The 14,585-nt window shown below is 50.1% G+C and overlaps 2 protein-coding genes, 1 long non-coding RNA gene and 1 pseudogene across 5 annotated transcripts; 3 read left to right on the top strand and 1 right to left on the bottom strand.

Moving 5' to 3' along the window:
• Positions 1-87: 87 nt before the first annotated feature.
• On the bottom strand, positions 88-3,489 carry LOC120672314 (ubiquitin receptor RAD23b-like). Of its 3 annotated transcripts, none has more exons than XM_039952742.1 (11): positions 3,177-3,489; positions 3,015-3,082; positions 2,852-2,908; positions 2,145-2,322; positions 1,923-2,054; positions 1,795-1,848; positions 1,022-1,069; positions 830-939; positions 557-638; positions 328-461; positions 88-236 (listed from the first exon to the last, which is right to left on the bottom strand). In XM_039952742.1, the coding sequence occupies exons 1-10, from the start codon at positions 3,240-3,242 to the stop codon at positions 348-350; spliced, it is 909 nt and encodes a 302-aa protein (XP_039808676.1). In that variant the 5' UTR covers positions 3,243-3,489; the 3' UTR covers positions 88-236; positions 328-347. The 3 variants fall into 3 exon arrangements, with proteins under 3 accessions (XP_039808676.1, XP_039808610.1, XP_039808757.1); XM_039952676.1 differs by having other exon boundaries at positions 129-228; XM_039952823.1 differs by lacking the exon at positions 88-236 and having other exon boundaries at positions 322-461; positions 553-638; positions 3,177-3,487.
• A 1,901-nt stretch (positions 3,490-5,390) lies between these two features.
• On the top strand, positions 5,391-8,036 carry LOC120651115. The gene is made up of 3 exons (XR_005665929.1): positions 5,391-5,750; positions 6,608-6,746; positions 7,802-8,036. It is a non-coding gene; the product is annotated as an uncharacterized LOC120651115 (long non-coding RNA).
• Positions 8,037-8,502: 466 nt separating this feature from the next.
• Positions 8,503-10,357, top strand: LOC120652005 (annotated as a pseudogene).
• Positions 10,358-11,768: 1,411 nt separating this feature from the next.
• On the top strand, positions 11,769-13,087 carry LOC120672002 (gamma-glutamyl peptidase 3-like). Its single transcript, XM_039952319.1, has one exon. It carries the CDS (start codon positions 11,959-11,961, stop codon positions 12,910-12,912), a length of 954 nt encoding a protein of 317 aa, XP_039808253.1. The 5' UTR covers positions 11,769-11,958; the 3' UTR covers positions 12,913-13,087.
• The last annotated feature ends 1,498 nt before the right edge of the window (positions 13,088-14,585 follow it).

Here is a 14,585-nt window from a genome sequence, read left to right as displayed (position 1 = left end):
GCATCCTGAGCTGCACCAATGGACTAGAGAACGACAGAAGGCAACAATGGAAATACAATACAGAAGCATTCTATTACGTGTATTTACTTTAAATGTACAGGGCGACATGTAATATGGGGTCTCGCACAAGGGATCAATACGAAGTGTCCGGCTCATTCTCAACCTTGCTTAGTAATTCAGAACTACCGTTGCATTCTCGATCAATTTGGGTCAGATGTCCAGAAAAGGCTGTCAAGCTTAAAGGAAGAAAACATCCTTTAAGATGTGAACTATATGCCATATCAGTTTAGAGAACGAAAATCAGCCTGAGGATGGCCGAGTTCTCACCGAGTGCAAACTATTCCCGCTCAATCTTCCTCACCAGCATGCTCAAGAAGATAGTTTGCAGCTAGCTCCTCATTCCTGTCGCAGGCAAAGAATGCCTCAATGACACGTGCTCTCTCAAACCCCATGGATTCAAGCTGAAATATATGAAAATGAAGCCAGAGTGTGATGATATGCAATTTCAGATATCTATGCAGTAAAGCACATAGTGAGTTGACTATGTTATACTTGCCCGTCCAATGGCCTCCTGCTCCTCTGGTGTAACATTGATAGTAAGAGGCATTTCATCCTGCTCAGGTTGTTCTAAGAAGTCCCTAGAGATTTTGAGGAAGTGGGATCGATGAAATGAGACATTACTATATCTATTCATTGAAAATCATTGAATAGGAATTTACAACAACAAAATACAAGGAATCTACTCCAGTTGGCAAGTGGTGATGAGGCAGACAAAGAACTCAAGTGAAAGGAATGGAAAAAATAATCAAGCAAATAAGAGAATGCTTACCCCTCGCCATCTTCAAAGGGCTCATTTATTAACTGAAGGAACTCAGCATGATTCTCCTGAATCAACCTTAGAATTTGAGGATTCTGCTTGCTCAATTCCTGGAGCATAGGCTATAAAATGATACCAGCACAACATTTAGGCAGGTGCTACATAAGAAACTATGGAATGCAATTCAAAGTAGGAGCGCAAAACCTGCAAGATTTGTGGATTTGTTTGGACCATTTCCCTAAGTGCTTGAAACTGCAAAAACAAATGAGATGCTATTAATTCCTAACTAGAACAATGAAGTTTTTTATTTACTTACAAGGAAACAGGTACTAGTCTTTCCACAACAGAAGGTTTAATGAATAGTTCAACAAAGCTCGTGCTCACACCATATTTGGAGGTCTGTCCTAGCACAAGATGGCACATTAACACTACTAGGGAAATAAGTGTTGATGCACAAGGGACGGGATCATGGTTTGGACATGTCCAACGAAGGCCTCCTGAGGCGCCGGTGCATAATGGGGTTCTTGAGCGGGTCGATAATGTAAAGAGGGGTAGAGGTAGACCTAAACTGATGTGGGATGAGTCGGTTAAGAGAGACCTTAAGGATTGGAATATCTCTAAAGAGATAGCTTTGGATATGAGCGCTTGGAGACTAGCTATCAATGTGCCTGAACCTTGAACTTATTTCTTTCGGGTTTCATCTCTAGCCTACCCCAACTTGCTTGGGAAAAAAAGGCTATGTTGTTGTTGTTGTTGTTGTTGTTGCACAAGGGACGGGATGACGGTGTTACAAGTTACAACTTTCCAATATGTTAGATCATCACCTACATTGATAGGCATGAGCACAAGAGGACGTGCCCGGTATTCAAGGAAAAGAGGACATGCCATGGGTGCATTGTATTTCTAATATATTACATTTTTTAGCTAGGGAAAATAATAGCGAAAACCATAAATGACAAAACTTAAACTATGAGAACCTGTTGGTTGTTTCTAAGAAACTCAAGTGGCCCACCTCCAGCATTGGAACCCCCCTGTTGAATTGTGCAATTGGTTAACACATTCTTCAATACGCAGTGATAATAAATGAACCAAGAATGTAGTAAACCTGCGGAAAAAGATTTAATGGAGCACTGTTTGGAATTCCAGCGAGATTGGCTTCCCCTGTAAGAGGTTGATCAGTTGTGTTTCCTCCTAGAGCACCAACTGGAACAGCAACTTCAGCTGTTACTGGAATACCCTAATGTTTGAGATAAACAAAATTCATCCCTTACAAGCAGAACATTGGAATCAATCCAAAAAACATGAAGGGGCAAAAACAAATACATACAGAGTACAGGTATTCAACAGCACGTTCCGGGTTGTTGTAAGCAGCACGAAGAGCCCTTTGGACTTTATCTCTGTCCCAACTGCCTCCACCCATCTCCATTAGCTGGTTAATCATTGTGTCAATATTGCTTCCTGATAGTAGATTTGATGCTGCATTGTCATATGTGTTTGAAGGGGCCCTAACAAAAAGAAACAAGTAAAACAAGCATACATCAGCATAATCAGTTAAGCACTAAATGCAATAAATGGACATGAATGATCTGGAATCATAAGAACACTTCATATGTGTCTTCCAAGTTTCAGGGGGTTTGGGGCCTAGCTTCCTACTAGAGACCTAAGCTTTCTGTTTTGAGTGGCTTTCAGTTTTTTCCCAATCCAAAATTTCATTCAATTATGTTCTAAAGCTGTAGCATTGCATGTACTTATTATGTGTTTTGATAACTAGGTTTTTGCAGCTTCTACTGGGCCATATTTACATTTCCATGGAGAAGTTGGGAGATTTTATTTTACGTTATCCCATTACACATGATAATATTAGCTGATTTCGCCGCTTATGTGTTGCTACAGCTATGGAAGTTTTTTCTCCATGGTTGCATGATTCAATGCTGCAAATTATTTGAGAAAAGAGGGAGGGAGGGAGGGAGGGAGGGAGAGGAAGAGATTTAAGTGGTCAAAAGAGCCAAAAGCACAGATATATGAGTGGCGGACCGGATTACATACTGTGCAGGAGATCTTTCAGGCTGAGAAGTTGTAGCTTCTGCCACACTGCAAAACGAATAATAGATTCATCCCAATAGTTGAAGCAACACTCCATGTAAATGAATGAAGAGGTAAAAATAAAAAGAAAAGAAAACGCCAGCAAGACACTCACGGGGGTTGTGGAGCTTGTCGTAGAGGATCTACAGGAGGTGGCTGACTGGTTTCAGAACTGCTTGAGGGCTAGCAAAGGTTCAGGCAGTAAGTACGTAGGCTGGTAGTTTGTGTCCGCGCCCCCCCCCCCCCCCCCCCCCCCCCCCCGCGTAAAGGGAGTAACCTGGGCAGATGAGGCTCCACTTGAACCAGATATTTTGCTCTGCAAAGATAGCAGATAATCAAGCATTTATATGAAACAGACTAAGTGTACAAGCATTGCAGGAAAATGATGAATAATGTAGTAATATAGCCAATAGATATTCTCCATTACACATATTATTCAAGGAACAGCCAGCATCAGAATGCGTATTGTCATATATCATGTACTCTTTTACTGTGATATACAAGGAGTAGTGTGTAGTATAGATGCAACATAGAACGTTATAATAGTATTAAGCTATGCCAAATGAAAGACGGTCAGCAGAACTACAAAGCATCAATGCAGACCAAATAATAGACCCAGCTATGAGCCAATAGGCGACTAAGAGTGAGTTAGTGGAGTCTGGGCAGAGCATCGTGGTCATGTAGATTTTGAGGTCAGAAAAAGATACACCAATGAAAGTAAGAATAATGAAAAAAAAAAACTTCATGTAGATATGTGTGTTCCAAGGAGAGCCGTCGACCACGCAATAACATGTCACAAAGAATCTCCGAGCTCAAACAAGAACATGCTGTCATGTTCAAATGCATCTTACATTAGATCGAGATGAAGGAAATTATGGTGTGCTTGATCTGATCTTTGAATACAACCATGTTCTTCACCTGCCACAAACCTTCCATTTGATGATATTATTAAAAAAAGGAAGATTTCAGAAGTGCAAGCTTTTAAAATGAGTAAATTGCACCCTAGGTCTCCAAACTTGTCCCGAAATACTGGTCCCTAAACTCTCAATATCGGTCTCCCAGACACGCCACACAAGCGTTTAGTGCTGATGTGGCATGCCATGTGGCTTCTTAGTGGCAAACATTTTTAAAAAACCCCTCGTATAGTTATATCTTCTTTTATTGGCTCCCTTCTCCCTCTCCCTCTCCAATCTCTCTCTCTCCATCTCTCATGTGACGGCGGTCCTTTTTTTTCCTTTTTCTGCCCATAGGAGTTATTTCCCAAGGATGGTAAGGGGGAGAAGGGGGAAGAAGCACACTTGAAGAGCACAGTACTGCCAGAGAGTCCCATTGAAACGCTGCGCCTAATACTCCGGCAACTCCCATCATATGAAATGGGTTCAACGTCCAATTATGAAATCTTTGGAAGAAAAGAAGGATAAATCGAAATATAGCTGCTACGCCAAAACTTGGCACAAAGAACCATCCAGATTCCACGGTAGCGGAGGCCCCGGAGGAGGAGGTTCGCCGGCCGGCCTGTGCGTCGGCGGCCCCGCGAGACAGGCTCGCCGGCCGGCCTGTGCATCGGCGGCCCCGCGGGACAGGCTCGCCGGCCGGCCTGGGCGTCGGCGGCCCCGCAGCGGAGCTCCCCGGTCAGACTGGGCATCGGCGGGCCCACTGGGGAGGTTCGTCGGCCGGACTGTGCGTCGGCGGCCCCGCGGGACAGGCTCGCCGGCCGGCCTGGGCGTCGACGGCCCCGCGGCGGAGCTTCCCGATCGGACTGGGCGTCGGCGGCCCCACTGGGAGGTTCGCCGGCCGGCCTGGGCGTCGGCGGCCCCGCAGGACAGGCTCGCCGGCCGGCCTGGGCGTCGGCGGCCCCGCGGTGGAGCTCCCCGGTCGGCCTGGGCGTCGGCGGCCCCACTGGGGAGGCTCGCCGACCGGCTTGGGCATTGAAGACCCTGCGGGGGAGGCACGCTGGCCGGCCTGGGCGTCGGTGGCCCCGCGGAGGAGGCTCAGGAATGCCCTCCGGCTGCCGCCATGGTGGCATCCTCGCCGTGGGGCGGCTTGCGAGCGCGGAGGCGCTAGGCGTCGGCAAGGGGAAGATGAGCCGCGCCGCGGTGGTGGCAATTGTGGCTGGGGATTTCGCCGTGGCAGAGCTCGTGGTCGTGAAGCGGATGCGCGATGCCACGGCGGCGGTGGGTGTAACAGCTACTTAATTAGTCGATTTAAACATATGCTAAACAATGTTAGAATTTCAAATTGAGTCAAAAACGAGTCAAAAATCTCCCAAACTCCTCTCCTGCTCCCATCCGGAGCCCATACACGCGCGATGCGCGGCGAGCGCTTGCTCGCCGGCATGCTGTGCCGTGGCCACGCGTCGGCCATCCTCAGTGTCCGTGCGAGCTTGGGACAGCGCAGTCAATGGGGGAGCGCCATCGCCCATGCTGAGACCGAGTGCCAGTCCGGTCGTCGCCACGCGCCGGCCGCCCAGAGGCGAGGCCTCCCTTCTTTTCCGGCCATCCTCGGCATCCTGGACGTCCTCGTTCAGGCTCCCCAAACCCAGCTCGAGCCTTGACTCTCTCTCTCCCTCGCTTAGTTTCTTCTTCCTCCATTCCACCATGGATAGAGCTTGAGCAGCTCGTGTTCATCGACCAAATCCGCGAGCCCCTCCATGGATTCCAAATCCACTACGCCCGAAGCTTTCTTGCCTTCCTAGCTTTCTCCCCATCCCCTCCCATCACAGCCCCGACCCTCACCTCGCCGGGAATCGAGGATTCCCCGGCCGCTGGTCTTCTTCGTGCCTGAGATCCACCTCGCCGTCGAACTCTCATCTCCGGCCACCGTTTTCGTCGCCCAACAGATCAAATCGATTGTAAGTGACCTGGTGATGCTCTTGCTCTCCTCGTTCTTCCACGTTTGCGTTGTTTGCGTTCGTTCCCGAGCCTCGCCGCTGGCCATGGCAGGCCGATCCTTCTCATGCACACCATGGTGGGATTCTCCTTATCACGTAGATGGTGTAGGTGCTAGCCCTGCGGGCGGGCGGCCTTGCCGCCGGGCGGGAACGGCGCGCCACGCTGCCGGCCCTGGCTTTGCCTAGACATGGCTGGCGTGCGTGCGTGGCCTGGGAAGAAGGCCAGCCCCTTTCCTGACCAGTGGGGCCGGCTGGTCAGGGGGAGGTTAAGTAGTGAATTTGTTGATTTTTGGATTAATTCAGCTGAATGTTCTAAAATACATAACAAATCAACAAAAAATGGTAAAAATGTGAAACCAATTTTGTTGGATTCATTAGCTCCAGATCTACAATGGAAAAATGTTCATTCATGTACAATATCCTTTTTGCTCCTGCTAGAATGTAAACTGTGCCTAAGCTTGTTTATTTAATTTCTATAGATCTGCTAGTCCAAAAAGTATGAAACTTAAGTAGTAGCTCACTTTATGCATGAGTAATTCACTGTAAAACTCTCGTGTCTAAAAAATATAGTTTATATGTCATTATATAATATGTGTAAATCAGTGCCTTTTTCAATGAATAAGGAACATCTTTACATATAAAATTCTATAAGAATTATGAAAAATATGTTAATAGTTTCCTTGCAGGTCTAGTCTGTTGTGAATTAATTTATGTTCTGAATCATTAGTTTTTTTATATATACGTAATCAGTCAACGTTTGCTTTATGCGTTGTAAATCATGTCTGCATTCTCATTATTTCGTATGCATGCATATAGAGCCCGTAGCCGAGGAAGTCATGTTCGAGGTAATCGCGGAGCCAAGGAGCAGTCCGGGCAAGCCCAGTAGGAGATTCGCGAGAACTCGACCCAAGGCCCAGTTGAGCCTAGCACTGAGCAACAGCCCGAAGGCAAGCCCCGGTGCATGATCTACTATTTTAAATTATGAATTATTATATATTTATTACTTGTGTATTACATTTTTAGGAATTGTCTGGAACTCTGGTTGCATGATCCCTAGGTTCCCTGAGTTTTATATTAGTATGTGTAGGTCGATAGCACTGCTATGCTTAATAGGTCCCGGTAGAAGTCGAGTGATTTCCTGCCACTCGCGAGGTATAGGATAAAAGTCGAGTAATCTTCTGGTACTCGCGAGATATATGATGTTTTTATTTTTTTAGTATATGAGATATGAAATGAAATATGGAATGAAGGAAAATGGAGACCAGACGGGGAATAATGATGAAATATAGGTATGGCAGCAGGACAAGGTTCCTGGGTGTCTTAGCTCCATCTATGTCGATTAAGGACCGGTCGTTGTCGGCAGTGCTGATCGGGGATTGAATTGTACTAACCGCATGCCGGGAGTAGGAGGTAGTCGAAACCAGTAAGCCTAGTACTTCCTTGCTTTGAAAGTACATGAACCCGCACCCAACTCCTAGGGTAGTCGAGTGGCCGCGGAGAAAGGGGTTGCATATGTTTACTTTTGGTGGTCTCCCGTAGGGCTCGACTGACTATATATCGTTGGGCTGGTTCCTGTAGTTCGAGGCGAGGAGAGGAAGGGTTGGTGCGTGTGGTCCGACGGGACTTATGCGTGCCGTGTTGGTTAGGTACACCTTGCAAAGTTAAATCGGATCGATTCGCCGTATCTCGTGGTTATGAGAGCCTTGATCTCTTTGTCGCATCGTAGTAAGACTTGATGGAACAGGAATGATAGATGGAAATATTTACTATGAATTAATATTTGATGTTTAACTTGTTTGATTTAGATATGCAAACCTTAGTCAATGAGCTATCTATATAGAATATTGAGTTAAAATACTGAAAGTAAGTATTCACTTGTAGTTGATTTTTCTGCAAAACCAACCACCAGCCAAAAAGTCTTGCATGTCTAGATAATGGGCTAAGTATACCCAGAGACGGGTAAATCTTGCTGAGTATCAGTTGCTCAGAGTTTGTTGCCATACTTATTTCAGGCCACGCAGATGTAGATTTCTGCCCTTGCTGCGCCAAGTTCATCCTCCATAACGCGGAAGGTTGGGAGGTTGCTGGCCCAGATGTTTAGATGGACTTCTGATTACACACCTTTGGGAAAAGTGTGTAATCTTTTATCGTAGCTGTCGGATTATATGTTTATCCAACTTTTGTAAAATGGCATGTAAATTATCTTTGTATTTGAACTCGGTTTGTAAACCTTAATATTTCGCACTATGTACTATGCTAGTATTTTCTAAGTATTGTCATGTTGTACCATCTGCGCCCACCTTCGCGTGGGACTACCGGTGTTGTTTCGATCGGGACGTGGGTTGAGAAAAAACTGTCAAATTAAATGATTAAGCTAATGCGCCTGATATGTTCAAATGATGGCAATTACATTTAATTTTGCATTTTAATTTGACAGTTCCGTCACAGCGGGTGCGTCCAGGAAGGAGTTCGAGCACGACATGACCGTGCTGGGCTGCCTCCACCGCCCCAACATCGTGCCGCGCACCGCCTACTACTACGCCAGTCAGCCGGGGCGTCGGCGGCCCCACGGGCAAGGCTCGCGGGCCTGGGCGGCTGCTGCCTTGCGGATCTGGCACCCCAGCCTGGGCGTCAGAGGCCTCGCGGGCAAGGCTTGTGCGCGGCGGCAGGAAGACTGGCACGGCCATGTTGGGCAGCGGCGCAGCCGTAGGGGATGGAGGCTGGAGCGCCCTCGCCCGTGGAGCCAGCGCCCAAGCCGGCAACTGCGAGAGCCACCACCGCCGCCTTTGCAGCAGTAGGTACAGGGGCGGCGCCAAAGGATGCTAGCCCAGTTAGTTAGTCACTCCGGCGGCACCTATCAGGTCCTGAGTTCGACTCCCCGTGGGAGCGAATTTCAGACTGAGGGTAAAAAAATCTCCTCGCTGGCCCCGTGTGCTAAAGCACTGGTGTGAGACGGCCCAAGTCGGCCTGAGGACCCTTACATGACCCAGGCACAGTTCCCAGGGGTTACGTCTCCCAGTGTCAGGGCGGGGCCAGGGTTCGGGGATTTTCTCGGTCGGAGAAGCCGAGGCTTCTTCTTAAGTTAATACCGGTGGGGCGGTCTTTTCCCACCCGGCCGCATTTTTTTAGGTACAGGGGCGGCGGCCAGGCAGCGAGGGGCAGCGAGGAGAGAGAGGAGGGCAAAAGTGGACAGAAAATAGAAGATGATAGAAATTGAGGGAGCATTTGTATATTTTTACCACCGTGGCATGCCACATCAGCACTAAACTGTGTAAAGGTGTCGGGGACCTGCGGTGGACACCTTTACACAGTTTGTGGATCCAGATGAACGATTTGAGAGTTTAGGGACCTAGGTGAAACTTTGAGACAAGTTTGGGGACTTGGAGTGCAATTTACTCTTTTAAAATTGAGACTTGGTGAAAACTTGGTGCTAAGCTGTGCTAACTGATGACTTTCAGTGGCCCGTAAAAATCCATATTGGCATTTGGTGGAGATTATTTTGGTTATTTAGTGCATGAAATTGTCCAAAAAATTAAAGTAAAATATGCTTATTTAATTATACACTAAAACATGGTGTTGCTTTATGTTTGTGAACTGCTCGGTGCCTGTTTATAGTTTCAATTTTGAGCTCAGCCCATTTCCATTCCGAATTTCAGTTGACTAAGAGCAACTCCAGTAGAGCTGCTAAATGGACTGTCATCTCTATATTTGCTCGGTGGATGTAAAAAATTGATCTCCAGCAGGCCTTCTAAATGGGTGCCATTTTGGTAGGCCTTCCAAATTTCTCCCTCTCAATTTGGTGGCCCTCTATTTGGGCTGCCAACTGTGGGTCCCACTTTTTTTTTCCTTTCCTTCTTCCCTGCGTTCATTCGCCAGGCTCCCGATACCGCCGGCGGACGCCTTCGACGCCGTGGGCCGCCACCAAGGCGGCGCTCGAGGCCGCCTGCCCCGGCGTGGTCTCCTGCGCCGACATCCTGGCCCTCGCGGCGCGGGACCTCATGGGCATCCTCGGCGGGCTGTGGTTCCCCGTCGCGCTCGGGCCGCGCGACGCCCGTCCCTCCGACGCCCGCGACGTCGAGGGGAACCTGCCCAGCACCAACATGTCGGCGCGCGCCATGGTGCGGCTGTTCGAGGGCATGGGCCTAACGCCCCGGGAGATGGTGGCGCTGGCTGGCGCCCACACCGTGGGCTTCTCCCACTTTGGCGAGTTCGCGCACCGCATCTACGGCTACCGCGGCGCCGGCGGGCACGACCCGTGGCTCAACCCGGAGTTCACGCGCGCGCTGCAGCGCTCCTGTGCGGGGTACCGGAGCGACCCCACCATCTCCATCTTCAACGACGTCGTCACGCCCCGGCACTTCGACGAGGCCTACTACAAGAACCTGCCCCGCGGGCTTTGGCTGCTCGTCTCCGACGCCGCGCTGTGGGAGTACTCGCCCACCCGGGTGTTCGCCGAGTGCACCGCCTTCTTCGAGGACTTCGCCGCCGTGATGCAGAGGCTCGGCGCCGTCGGCGTCAAGACCGGGCGCCAGGGCGTTGTCAGGCACTGCTGCGACACGCTCGACTGAGAGCTAGCAGACCTGTTGCTTGCTGCGCATTCCGTCGGTGGCCTGTGGGTTCGAATTGCATAGGTTAGGATTCGATCGGAGGAGGAGGAGCTGTTCGCTGAACATGAAAATTGTGATGAACATTGTGGGGCGTTCGAGTTCTTGACAGGGTGATGTGTTATAAACGACGGCAAAGAAACGGCGAAGAACAACAAGATCAAACCACAGGAGACACGAGGATTTAGCGTGGAAAACCCTTCCAATGTGAAAGGGAAAAACCATAGGCGCCAACCAGCAAATCTTCACTATATCGAGTGTGTGTTTACAATGCCTAGCGGCGGTTTACAAGAGGAATAGACTGTCGAGGAGCAAACCCTAAAAGGGTATATGTACCGTACCACGGGGGGCTCCGCCCCCCGCTTCGCTCCGGCCCAAGCCTTCTGGCGACGGGCCTCCGCTTCGCTCCATCGGAAGTCGGCCTTTTCTTGTGCAACGAATTTGGATCACAATATAACATGATAAACTGAAGGCAAAGGTAATTCTGAACATACAGATTGTGGTTTATACAGATTGGGTGTCATTTTCAGAGCTGCTTGCGATTGTAGAAATCTCCCAATCCAGCGATTACGTTTCTTCGTTTGCTGGTGCTGCACCTTGGGTGTTTTTAGTGCACCATTTTCAGTGCCCGCCGTGGACGCGGTCGGGGGCTGGCTGGTAACAAGGCGCAGCGCGGCGACATCGTCGTCGAGCTGCAGCAGCAATAGGTGGAAGCGGCAAGGGAGGCTGGCGGAGCGGATGCGGTACGCGCCAGGAGCCGACGGGCGCGGCAGAGCGGGCGGCGCGGGGCAGGGATACGCGCACGGACGAGTGTGACTGGGAGTGGAGAATGACAGGTGGAGCCTAGTTGTTAGTTGGAAAAATAAAAACCCAATTTACACAGTCTGCTGGAGTGGAGGTCCATATTTAGGTGAGTAAAATTTAGAAGTGGGCTTTTAAATGAGTATTTGCTCACTCAAATTTAGCAGCTCTACTGGAGTTGCTCTAAGGCTGTGCACTACAAATAAAACTGAGGAATCCAGCAGCCTTCCGATGGAAAATGGATGGCATATCCCCACCCGACAAGGGGAAAAAAGGCAGCGGTGACGTCAGATAATCCACGCTGGCTCGATCGAGAGATGCTACTGGTGACGTGTCCGCCGCTTTCTGTTCCTGTTCGGCGCAATTTGCACGCGCGCGCGTACGTACCGTGTGATCGAGCATCCCCACTCGCTTTGGCGGGAAAGTCTCAAGTCTGGTTATTTTTTTTGAAAAAAAAATAAAGCTCCACGTGCTTCACAAGCGACCGTGACTGGAGATTCGAGAAGCCCAGCTCCACGGCCACGCGCATCGCGGCTCCTTAAATTGGACCTCCGAATCCGACGGCTTCGCACCATCACAGTTCACAACCTCGAAGTCGAAACACACAGCTCACCTCAGTGTGTGAATCGAAGCTCGAATAGCTAGCTGCTGCTACTACTGCTAGTACGTACTAGCTGATCGAGTAGTAGCTGGTCGGCTACTCGATCCCTCTCCGCTGTGCGTAGCAGCTTCTGTCTTCTGTTCGCAACAAGCCCGGCACAACGATGGCGGTGGCGGCGAAGACGACGACGCCCGCGGCAGCCGGGAGTGGCCGGATCAGGCGGTACGCGCTGCTGCTGGCGCTGTGGGACTCGGAGTACGCGAAGCAGGTGTACGGCGGGTACCGCAACGTCTTCGTCGCCGCGTTCGGGGAGGAGGACGCGGGCGAGAGGTGGGACTGCTTCCGCGTGATCGCCAGCGAGTTCCCGGCGCCGGAGGACCTGGCGTCGTACGACGGCTTCGTGGTCAGCGGCAGCCCGCACGACGCGTACGCCGACGACCCCTGGATCGCCCGCCTCTGCGCGCTCCTCCGGACGCTCCACGCCATGGGGAAGCGGGTCCTCGGCGTCTGCTTCGGCCACCAGGTCCTGTGCCGCGCGCTGGGCGGCAGGGTCGGCAAGGCGCGGAACGGATGGGACGTCGGGGTGAGGAAGGTGACCTTGGTGCGAGACGGCTTCGGCTTACTGGGGGATCTCGAGGAGCTCCCGTCGAGCGCGTCCCTCGTCGAGGTCCACCAGGACGAGGTGTGGGAGCTCCCTCCTGGGGCGACGGTGCTGGCCTACTCAGAGAAGACGCGCGTGGAGGCGTTCGCGGTGGGGGAGCACGCGCTGGGCATCCAGGGCCACCCGGAGTACACCGCCGACATCCTCCACAACCTCGTCGACCGCCTCACCGGCCAGAGCGCCATCCCGGCGAGCGTCGGCGAGGAGGCGCGGCGGACGGTGGCGGAGACCGGCGGCCCTGACCGCGCGTTCTGGACGGGCCTCTGCAAGAGGTTTCTCGGAGGTGGAGGAAGCAGCCCGCGGTCTGCTGCGGCGGTGCGTGAGAGTGGCACGGCGCCGGAGGTGACGATGATGACCAGCCTCGCCGTCACCGGCTGCTTCGGTAGCGCCGCCGCCGCTCCAATGGTCCAGTTGTTGGCTCGCAGCGCTAGCTTTGCTGGAGTTGCACGTACGTAGCAGCCTTTTCGCCGCATGGTAGGCGAGGCGTTGACTTCAATATAATTCAAGATACTTTGGTGTGTGTACAAACTTCATCATGCTTTGCTCCACCATACCGATTACCGAATGCATCGTTCTTTCTTGATTTTATTACTGTTTTGAATTTTGAATTTATCTTGGTTAACGATCACCATGGACGGATCTTGCCCAATTGAATTCTATCTTTGGTCTTTGCTTTGACGACTGCTCATATATTTTATCAATATGATACCTACGAACATATATATTTGAGAAAATGTGGTAGCAGTTCCACTAACTATGTTATCATTTGATCACCAAAATCACAATACACCCTGACAAAGGTAATACTCGCTTAAAAAAATCCTCCATTTCGCTGGAATCATTGGAGATGTTTCATACCACTAATAGTAGGAGTATATCTTATATATATAGGAGGTTCTATACTTCTATGACAGGGATTTAATTAACTAGGCAAATTAAAGCAGGACAAGTTTCCACTGATGATTTGTTTGTCGTTTAATTATATTTTGCTGATAACCCTGACGTGATTCAGCAACCTAATTGAGACCCTACTCACAAGCTGACATGTCCTGAACCTCCTAATTCTATATAGGATGATCGCCCTAAAAAAAAAATCTATAGGCTAATCAATAACCAATCAACAGCTGCGCCACTGGCACACAATTATTCCTTGACAACTCCATGATTTATCTCCACTGGAAGATGGATGTTCTTGTTCTACTTCTCGATCTCATGCCAACAACAACTGACAGTCCAAATGCCCAACCATATGGATAGATCGTATCTTTCATGTCGTTTTTACCAAGCTATCAACACACTAGTGCCAATAATAAAACAGTTACAGTCATATATAGTTGATATACGTACCTAAGAGCAAGGCTTATGTTTCAGCCTATTGCCGGTGATAAGAAATGCCATACCAGCCTAGACAGGTGAGGTGGTGGTAGTGGGTCCCGGCGTCTTTAACGCTCCATGTGCACTGTGAACCAATGGGATCCCATGTCGGATCCCGCCCGCTCAACGCCGCTTATAATACTTGCTCTAATGAAAATAACCACAAACGGAATGCCTAATCATGCTTGAATCATTGAATGATATTGTACTACTAGAAAATAGGAATGCCGTGCCTACATGTCTCCTGGTTTTTGACATTTGACGCGCGGCCGTTGGCAAAAGCAGGCCAAAAAGCTTAGGTTTCACTTTCACACTGATCTGACCTCTTTGTTGTTTATTTTTGGCGACACCATCATATGATGTGGCAACTGATTGTGACCCTACTGAGAAGCAGACATGCCCTCAACTCCTAATCACGCGTAAGTAACAATGCCATGTTGCCAACCATGTCTTTGCGACGGTCTCGTGTTACTCTACCGACAATATAACTGCACCACTGGTCGCCAGCATACTGAACGAACGAATCAGCTCCTAATTTCCTTCCCGTAATTAACTCCCCGAATCTCCGGCCGCGCCAAAGGCACAGAAATGTTCGGCTAGCTCCTCTAGCTACTCCGACGATTCCATTCCATTTCCATCCCGGCGCGCGTCGTGGCCGGCCGGCGGGTCCCCGTGCGCCGCGGCGAGACGCAATTCGCACGCGGCCCACTTCGTCGGGGCGGCGCCCCGATATGTTAAACAAAAGCACACGTGCT

This window comes from Panicum virgatum, chromosome 1K, assembly GCF_016808335.1.
Source record: "Panicum virgatum strain AP13 chromosome 1K, P.virgatum_v5, whole genome shotgun sequence".
Classification (NCBI taxonomy): Eukaryota; Viridiplantae; Streptophyta; class Magnoliopsida; order Poales; family Poaceae; genus Panicum; species Panicum virgatum.
This window is presented reverse-complemented; position numbering and strand designations above follow the sequence as displayed.

Bases quoted from the DNA above. Each gene is read 5' to 3' on its own strand.
- LOC120672314 (XM_039952742.1), bottom strand. From the start codon at position 3,242: ATGCTTGATTATCTGCTATCTTTGCAGAGCAAAATATCTGGTTCAAGT. The intron at 2,055-2,144 runs GTATGTATTTGT...CTCAAACATTAG, and splicing joins CTGTTGAATACCTGTACTCT to GGTATTCCAGTAACAGCTGA. The intron at 1,849-1,922 runs GTTTACTACATT...ACAATTCAACAG, and splicing joins CATTAAATCTTTTTCCGCAG to GGGGGTTCCAATGCTGGAGG.
- LOC120672002 (XM_039952319.1), top strand. From the start codon at position 11,959: ATGGCGGTGGCGGCGAAGACGACGACGCCCGCGGCAGCCGGGAGTGGC.